This window comes from Homarus americanus, unplaced genomic scaffold (assembly GCF_018991925.1).
Source record: "Homarus americanus isolate GMGI-L3 unplaced genomic scaffold, GMGI_Hamer_2.0 scaffold56241, whole genome shotgun sequence".
NCBI classification, from domain to species: domain Eukaryota; kingdom Metazoa; phylum Arthropoda; class Malacostraca; order Decapoda; family Nephropidae; genus Homarus; species Homarus americanus.
This window is the reverse complement of record NW_024740202.1, coordinates 375,603-384,627: the sequence shown is the minus strand read 5'-3', so window position 1 is coordinate 384,627 and position 9,025 is coordinate 375,603. Positions and strand designations below refer to the sequence as shown.

Genomic DNA, 9,025 nt, shown 5'->3' with positions numbered 1-9,025 from the left:
CCAAATGTACTACTGTATATACCGGTACTTACAATGCAAAAGACTTACTGTTGGCGCATCACTACGAATTTAAAACTATATGGATTGGTTGAGACTCATAGTTACTCAATAAATTCTGTGTCCTAAACTACATGTATTTCACACATACGTATATACAGTATTATTATTGGCATTTAATCATTACGTTCACCAACAATTTTTATTATAAATATTTCTAAATGCATTTTAAGATGGTTTGGGGAAGGTTTCTATTTCATAGGAATGTACTGTATCTCCCCTTTGTATCAGGAAAATGTGATGCAATTCATGAAAAAAACATTTCCAAAGGTTTTAGGAACCATTTTGTAAAGTGGGGTCAGGAAAGCTTATACTATATACAGAAGGTGAAGATAGGTAGGGTTTTGGGGAGACTTCAGTAACTGCACTGAAAGCCTTATTGTTACCTGATGTGGATGTACTGAGAGGAGCCATGAACAAAATGTCTGATAATTACTTGGTAGAAGCAAAGAATGGGGGAGAAGAATGTGTTATTCTGAATGTAAGGAACATACAGGTGTGAGATGTCAGGTGATGGGAGAGAGTGGTGTAGTGTGGCTGTGTTGGGTGGTGTTTGGCATAAAGATCCAGAGTATGAAGCTGCAAGCAGCCAGTCCGGCCAAGACCCAAATGCTGAAGGTGTAGCTGTCACTGGCGTCCCGGATCACACCTGGGGAGAAACACCTCACTCACAATCTGGGTAAAGTACTTATATAAGTTGTACCATCTATGGTTAGTTTAGTTCAGGACACCTTTAATTACAGTATATGGAAATAGGAATAATTGTTTTTCCCATCTTCTCTCGCCCTACACACAATCATGCTAAAACCCCACATGAAAGGTTAGAAGGAAAACAATATTAAACAATGCCCTTTTCAGGATGAGGATGTTAGAGACCTTCAAGTTCAGTCACCTGCTTTTGTTTACCTCACTGACACTTGCTTCATCACTGCCCTCCACCTTACCTATGATAGGTCCGATGGTGATGAACCCAAGGCCTATCAACAGCTGCGTCACCCCTAGTGTTGCATCCAAGCTGTGGACGCCCATGTAGTAAGCGATGGTAAGGCCGTAGATTCCCATGTAGCTGCCCACGCCGCACCCCCACATGCCCATGATAATCTTCTGCCACCATATGTCAGTAACCACACTGAACGCTGCACACATAAAAGCTCTATGTTGGAAAATATTCTTACTTATATACAGAGAGTGTACAGGATCATGAGTCCTAGTGCACAGAATATTTGGAACATTTAAAGATTAGCCTTCCAGCTTATTTCACCTTAATTGTAACCTAACTTTACTGACCCAGACAACATTAAGGTGTTTATTCATCAGGTGATCCTATAAGTTTATTTGTTTTCTTGACAAAGTCCGCTATCTTCCATGTGTCAACTACAGAACAGTACAGTACAGAGCCTCTTTTGAAGGCCTGGTCTAGATATGTACAAAAATCGTTACCTGTATTTAGTTTTTGTAGATCAAACATAAAATATCCACAGTTTATGTCCTTAACCTTATTTCAGTACGATTATACTATATTTGTGTGTGTGTGTGTGTGATACTCGGAGGTGTGAGTGGGTCTACTAACCAAAGGTGGAGGCAGCAATAACAGCAGTGCTGGTCATACAGGCGCCCTTCATACTAAACTTGGACCAGTCTGACAGCATAGATACAGCCAGACACGTCACCAGGTTACACACGGCCGACACGATCACACATGTACTAGCTGCCTGGAGGGGGTGACCTGCTGCCTGCACTGCGAACGGTATCAAAGCTATGAAATTAAGCCAACTGTTGAAGGTGAGCAGACCTCCTATAGCAATAATGACAGCACGCCGGGATTTTAAGACGGAGAAGTTGGTCACAATGTTGCGACATACACATAGGAATATACGGATGGCGACAGTGGTCCATTTCTTCTCTGCAGTGACAACACCAGAGGTTCTTGACTCTGGCTCTACAAGTTGCACCGAGGTGTTTGTTATGGTCTGATTCTGGATGGGACGAAGAAGGGAGGCCCCGATGCAGGCGTGAAAAAGGACAGCGCCCATGAGTAAAGTGCCGCCGACATAGCCATACTCCTTCTGTAAGAATTCTACCAGAATCGGCCCTATCATTTGCCCAATGCCTATACCAGCCACGACACAGGCATTGGCTACACCCCTCCAGCGCGTGAAGTAATGAGGGATGATGAGGTAGCTGAGGCTTGTCATTAAGCCGTAACAAAATCCTGAAAATATTTATAATTACTAAAATGTATTTATTAACAAAATGATTTATACACAATATACATAAAGCAGCTTCCCCATGTCTACATGTAAGAACCACTAATTACAGCGTTGTGTTGGTAGCTCTAACTATGTAATCCTTCGATGTGGTAACTTACCACTTATGTTGTCAGGTTACAAGCTGACCTTGGCCTGAACTTTTTCCCCATTTACTCATTTCTGGAATTTGTCAATGTTTATCTACCCATGTATGATCTCTGTCGCCTCCCTCCCCATTCTTGAACCGAGAAGTGAAGAAATTCCATAAAATTATCGGCTAGTTTACATGTTCAAGCATCTCGGAAGGAAGGAGCATTTGAAGGTTCAGTATCATGTTTCATTTAAGTATCATAGCTAGGGGCTTGTTGACCATTGCATGATGTCATCTATCAGCAAAAATATATGTTATGTTCTTTACAATATATTATCAACAACCACTGTGGGTACTGTACAGTATTTGAGTCTATAATACTTGCTGCCAACAACTTCAACGTTCACTGTGTTCATGGCATAATGCTGGGATTAAAAATTTTCTTAAATAAGTTAATGATAACCACATGAGCCTTACCGCCCAAGATGGAGAACGATAAGAGGAGCTGCCAGGGAGAGGTGGCGAAGGCAGAAAGGATGAATGAGCATGAGGACAGGAAGGAGGAGACCATGGCCACCTTCCTCCAGTTGAACTCCTCCACCAGCGGACCAACAAAAAGTCCAGAACTGTTCCACATAAATTGCAAGACACTGTAGATGATTGTGATGGTGGTGGATGACGTATGCAGCTGCAGGAGGAAGGGGGAGAAGATGATACCGAAGCAGCTGCTTATGATGTTTGTCAACAGCTGAAGGAGAAGAAGGAACCCCGTCATGTCAGGGTCACAATTGCACGGCTAGTATATTAATCTGCACACATTCATATTATGCTCTGGCGTCCACAAAACATGTGTGTAACTCATGAGCTACCCCCACAATATCCTGACCATGGGGGTTAGTCATACAGACCCTTTGTGAACTGTATTCTGTAATCCTTTTGTGCTACTGCTCAGTGGATGATTATGGGGGTGCACAATAAACTACCCACTGTATGTGGCAAAATATAAACAAAATAAATAAAAAAATCACAGAATAGCGGTTAGGCTATGTTCGTGTTCTGGGTAATAAGTTCAATATACAGGAGCGAACACAAACACCTGTATAATTTTGTAGGTTCAATTTACTGGATAAGAGATATGTACACAAGGGGAGTAGTGCTCCTCAACCTGTCTGCTGGTCAACTGCTCTATAGGCGACGTATGGCAAGTGATACATTAACAGCTTCCATATGTCGCCAGGCACATTAATTAAGCATGTGGGACATGGTAATTACATTGCCACACGCTGCTAGCTAGGCTGAATAAATAATATATATAAATGGAGCACATACATAATATACATACATAATATATAATACAGCATACATAATATACATACAGGCTATACTTTCCTCTGGAAGAGTAAGCTTGCTAAGGAGAGGAACTGCATTTACGGAGTTGGCTCTGACATTCTCCAATCTATCCTACATAGGCGAAATGAAATGCCTGTTGGGATCAAAAAGAGCCTGATGAAGTTCCGAGTCCCACTGAATCACCCACGCCATACCTTCTTAATCAGTGCATAAGCCCCAACATTAGATGCAGAGGATGACATCAAGGAGGCCTTTTATGCCGACCTTGACAAAGTGCTAACCTCTATTCCCAGAGAAGATAAGGTTGTGCTTCTATGTGACTTCAATGCCAGAGTTGGCAGAGATGCTGACATATGGCAGGGAACCATAGGGAGAAATGGACTAGGCAAGTGTAATCCCAACAGCTTACTCCTCCTCAGCAAGTGTGCTGCACACAACCTTGTTTAGGCAGGCCGACAAGTTTAAGGGTTCGTGGCAACACCCACAATCCAAACACTGGCATCTCAGTGACATCATTGTCAGAAAAAGAAATCGCCGAGATGTCCTCATCACACGAGCCATGCGTGGCACTGATCATTGGCTCGTCAGAGCCAAACTCTCGCTTCACGTCGCCCCAAAATGGTGAAGGCAATAAGACTCCAGAAGAGGTTTTAACACCAAGTTTCTGGAGGATCCAGCATTAGTGAATGGTTTCAGAATGCAGCTCAAACATGGGCTGATAAACAACCCGACAACAAAAAACCCAAATCTCAGTGTTGAATGGGATATTCTCGACACTGTCATGACAAAAACATGCAGAGAGACCCTCTGCCAGATCGAAAGAATACACCAGGACTGGTTTGATGAAAATGACATGGATATCAATGTACTAGTCGATGATAAACGTGCTGCTTTAACTGACTGGCAGAACAACCCTCAGTCTCGGGTCGAAGGTGATACCTTCCACAAGAAGAAAGTGGCAGACAAGCACAAACTTCACAATCTAAAGAACAAATGGTTGAAAAACAAAGCGTGTGAAATGCAAAACCTTGCAGAGCAACACAATATGTGTGAATTTTTCAATTCCCCTGAAACATTTTATGAGCCAATCACTCGTCATGGCCCCCTCCCCTCATCCGACGGTAACTCACTAATTAAAGACGAAGAAGGAATCCTTCAGCACTGGAAAGAACACTACCATTCACTGCTCAACCGAACTGTTGCCGGCATCAATAATTAATATAATCAATGATTTAGTTGATGAAGAATCTGTGTAGCGATTTTTAGAGAGGGCAGTTTAAGACTTTGATCAGTACGTGATTGATTATGAAGAGGCTATTAAAGTTATACGCACTCCTCAGGATTTACGTAACTTCAAGTTGCTACAATCTTCAGGGATAATAAAACGAAGGAACTAAACAAAGTAAGATTGTAATACTATCATCATAATACTGTTTTTACCAAAGATTATGCAAACTTTCTCCACCTTTGTATTTTTTTTTTATTGGGCACCCCCCCCTCCCCCACCCCTACATCCTTGTGTAAGGGGAAGCGCAGAAGCGTTTACAGCGCACAACAGGGAAACATGCCGTCTTTGTATTTGTATGTTAATTACGTTGGGGGCGGGGGAGAGGTTATTGGTGGGAGGGAAGAGTGTAGTGGTTTCCTTATTATTACACACTATTATACTTAACAAATATTATAAATCTCTGGCTAATAATAGGGACGGAAAGATAAATATTGATAGGCAAATGAGTTTTTTTATTATTATTTCATTTTTTAGGGGTTTGGGGTAGTTTATGGGGGTAGGGTGGGTGTAAGACGAGTGCTGTTTTTGGTGATCATTAACTTGTTTTACAGTATTGTCCCACACTAATAAGAAAATTTTGCATAAAAACGCGATTATTGTTGGTTTGAAGATCAAACAACTGTTCATCACGGGTATTTATTCTCATTCAACTCACGATAAAATAAGAACAATTCACAGTACATGTACTAACTCTAGTTTTCACTCTTCGCTAGGAGAGGGATTGAGCTGCACGATAAAAAAAATGAACCCTCTAGCTTAAAAAACAAAAGAGTTATGGTTGTTTGAACTTCGAAAAACTTTAAACGCATTTTTCTCAACTTTTTGAATTTGGCTCTTCACCCCCCTTCAGACGCGGCGCACCCAGGGGGGTTTCCTGGTTGCCCGGAAACCCCCCCTCCAGGTACTGCATGGTGCGGCCAACCCATACCTGACCTGGCGACACCTTAGTAACACGAAGGTTGGGTCAACCTCACCCCACGCCACGGTAACTTCCACCACCTCTGCCATTCCCATGCACCTGAATGCACTTAATATACAGCACTGCCAGACAGTGTGAAATATTGAGATATACCAGTGGATATATAAACCAAGTAATTGACACATTTGCACAGAGAAATCCCAGGAAGGTGAAATTTGTCAATGTACTTGCAGAAAAATAAAGGCAATGTATTTTACGGGTGTTCAAAAACTGTTAAGCATAATTTTATGAGCTCTGTTAGTGATCAATGTTAGTTAGTCATTATATACAAGTATTAAAATGCTTAATGATTGTTACACATTCAGTACAGTAATAACCATATTATATACTCTATATTTAGTGCAGTAAATTCATGTAGTATTTTAAAATTGTGTAAATAAAATATTAAAAAAAAATTTATGACTTCTATTATCCTGTAATATAAGTCTATATACAAAGATTAGGATGCTAAATTATACCAACTTCAACCTCAGATTATTTCCTAAGATTCAGTGCAAATGGCGTTAAATATTGGTCAGATTTAAAAAAAATTTCCGAACCCCCCAGCTGAAGGGGCTTGCTACACTTGCCAGACTTCTCAGTAATTTGGAAACCCCCCTACTCAATTTCTGGGTGCGCCCCTCATATAATGTTACCAGTCCCTTTTCAACTGAAAATTGGTCCTGTTAAAGGTGAATATTTGTTTTGCTGACGTTGAACTAAGGCCAAGTGCTCCTTATAATTTGTATCAGTGTTAACATAATTTTGGTCATGTCTTGAGTGAACCCCAAGGACTGGTTCATGTGTTTATGTTCTGTTAAAGTGTTCAGATACTCAACCTCATTTTTAATTAATCATCTTTATTGTATGTTTCTTCCCCTATCTTGGTACAGTTGCGGAAATGTGTTCCTACACCCCTTGTGGTAACCCATGTCTCCAAACGTCACCCAGGCAGTAGTAGTAGTATCACTATTTTTAAATGAATGGTATTGGTCATGTAACGACGGACGTGATTGGTAGGGATGCCATAGGTCATATAGGTTGGCCATTCCTAACCACCTTGGTCTGCCACTCTTCACCCTGGCCTGTTCCTCATCACTCCCCTCCATCCTGGCCTATTCCTCCTTACCACCCATCCTGGCCTGCTCTTCTTCATCACCCCCCACTCTGGTCTGCTCCTCCTTACCACCTTAACCTGCTCCTATCCGTCACCCTCCACCCTGGTCTCTCCCTAGCCACCTTCGACTCACCATCAATAAAGTAGCTCCAAGGACGACCATCCAGGACCAGTTACAGCAGGGAGAGACTCCACCACCCGCCTCCCCCTCATTCCGGTTGTCCTCCGTCAACGTGTTGGGTAAGTGTGAGTCATCACCTCCATTACTTGCTGCCTCTCCTGCGCTCTTTGTCATCTCTATAGGAGATTGAGCTTCACGTCCCAGATGCCCTGTTAGTGTGACCTCCGATAGTTGTGTACTCTGATCGTGGTGGCCATCACTGTGTGTGTAGCTCTCGTTCACAACACCCTCAGTTCTCTTCCACCTCTTCAGGACAATGTTAGACATGTTTGTCAAAAGTTCTCACCTTACGGTCTTCTTCTTCAGCAGTCTTACTGAAAGGAAAACGACATCACGCAATTCCAATAAAAGAGATACATGGATACAGTACAGCTTTGAAATTATCTCCTTATAATACAGGTAAGTTAGGTGTTTCTGAGGTTTTAATGACACCCAGACACTCACCAAGACACGAATGTGAACTCTGTGCTAACTAGGTTAAGTGGTCACAACTAGGGGTTCAAAACTGCCACAATGCTGACGGAAGCTTGTATGAATGAGTGAGCGAGTAAGAGTGATTGAGGTAATGAGTGGATGAGTAAGATTAAACATCTCAGCGGGCACTACTCAGTCAAGGGCTCATACCTGGAGCTGGCAGACGCTCACACCACAAAGGGTCACATCTCAAGGTTGAAGAAGCCACATGACCAGAAAACTGTGAAGGCAGACTTATTCAAAGTGAGAATTGTGAACTCTTGGAACAATCTACCAGAGAGTATTGTGACGGCACCGAGTGTGAGCTTTTTCAAGACCAGACTTGACCAACACTGGAGCAGGTTCAAGTACATTCAGGAGCCAGGTCATGCCGATCAGTGGCGAAGAGGATTAAAGTAAAATAAAAAAAGAGGTTATGAGTGAATGAGTAAGAGTGACTGAGATAATGAGTAAGATTGACTGACTAAATGAGTGAGTGAGACTAAGCTCATAAGAGAAACTGAGTTAATGAGTGAGTGAGTCGATGAACCTAAACGCCACTGTCATGAAAATTTTGAACCTCTTGCTGGGATAACTCAGACCTCAAGTGTCACATAGGGGCCAGAGTAACACCAGCATCACATAGGGGGCACAGTAACACCAGCAACACAGAGGCCACAGTAACACCAGCATCACATAGAGGCCACAGTAACACCAGCATCACATAGAGGCCACAGTAACACCAGCATCACATAGAGGCCACAGTAGTAACACCAGCATCACATAGAAGCCACAGTAACACCAGCATCACATAGAAGCCACAGTAACACCAGCATCACATAGAGGCCACAGTAACACCAGCATCACATAGAGGCCACAGTAACACCAGCATCACATAGAGGCCACAGTAGTAACACCAGCATCACATAGAAGCCACAGTAACACCAGTAACACCAGCATCACAGAGGGCCACAGTAGTAACACCAGCATCACATAGAGGCCACAGTAACACCAGCATCACATAGAGGCCACAGTAACACCAGCATCACATAGAGGCCACAGTAGTAACACCCAGCATCACATAGAAGCCACAGTACATAACCAGCATCACATAGAAGCCAGCAGCCACAGTAACACCAGCATCACATAGAAGCCACATTAACACCAGCATCACATAGAGGCCACAGTAACACCAGCATCACATAGAGGCCACAGTAACACCAGCATCACATAGAGGCCACAGTAACACCAGCATCACATAGAGGCCACAGTAGTAACACC

The 9,025-nt window shown here is 42.6% G+C and overlaps 2 protein-coding genes across 2 annotated transcripts in view; one reads left to right on the top strand and one right to left on the bottom strand.

Annotated features, from left to right (window-relative positions):
- On the bottom strand, positions 1 to 2,264 carry LOC121875230 (monocarboxylate transporter 6-like). The gene is made up of 3 exons (XM_042379688.1): positions 1,628 to 2,264; positions 1,002 to 1,193; positions 1 to 706 (listed from the first exon to the last, which is right to left on the bottom strand). The coding sequence occupies exons 1-3, from the start codon at positions 2,250 to 2,252 to the stop codon at positions 564 to 566; spliced, it is 960 nt and encodes a 319-aa protein (XP_042235622.1). The 5' UTR covers positions 2,253 to 2,264; the 3' UTR covers positions 1 to 563.
- Positions 2,265 to 2,882: 618 nt separating this feature from the next.
- Positions 2,883 to 9,025, top strand: part of LOC121875229 (mucin-5AC-like) — a 30,451-nt gene continuing 24,308 nt past the window's right edge. Inside the window, exon 1 of the mRNA XM_042379687.1 lies at positions 2,883 to 3,049. Coding sequence (XP_042235621.1) covers positions 2,883 to 3,049 — 167 coding nt within the window. The remainder of the gene's footprint in view (positions 3,050 to 9,025) is intronic.

Bases quoted from the DNA above. Each gene is read 5' to 3' on its own strand.
- LOC121875230 (XM_042379688.1), bottom strand. From the start codon at position 2,252: ATGACAAGCCTCAGCTACCTCATCATCCCTCATTACTTCACGCGCTGG. The intron at 1,194-1,627 runs GTTAGTAGACCC...TTATGTGTGCAG, and splicing joins TATTGCTGCCTCCACCTTTG to CGTTCAGTGTGGTTACTGAC. The intron at 707-1,001 runs GTAAGGTGGAGG...GTTTCTCCCCAG, and splicing joins CACCATCGGACCTATCATAG to GTGTGATCCGGGACGCCAGT.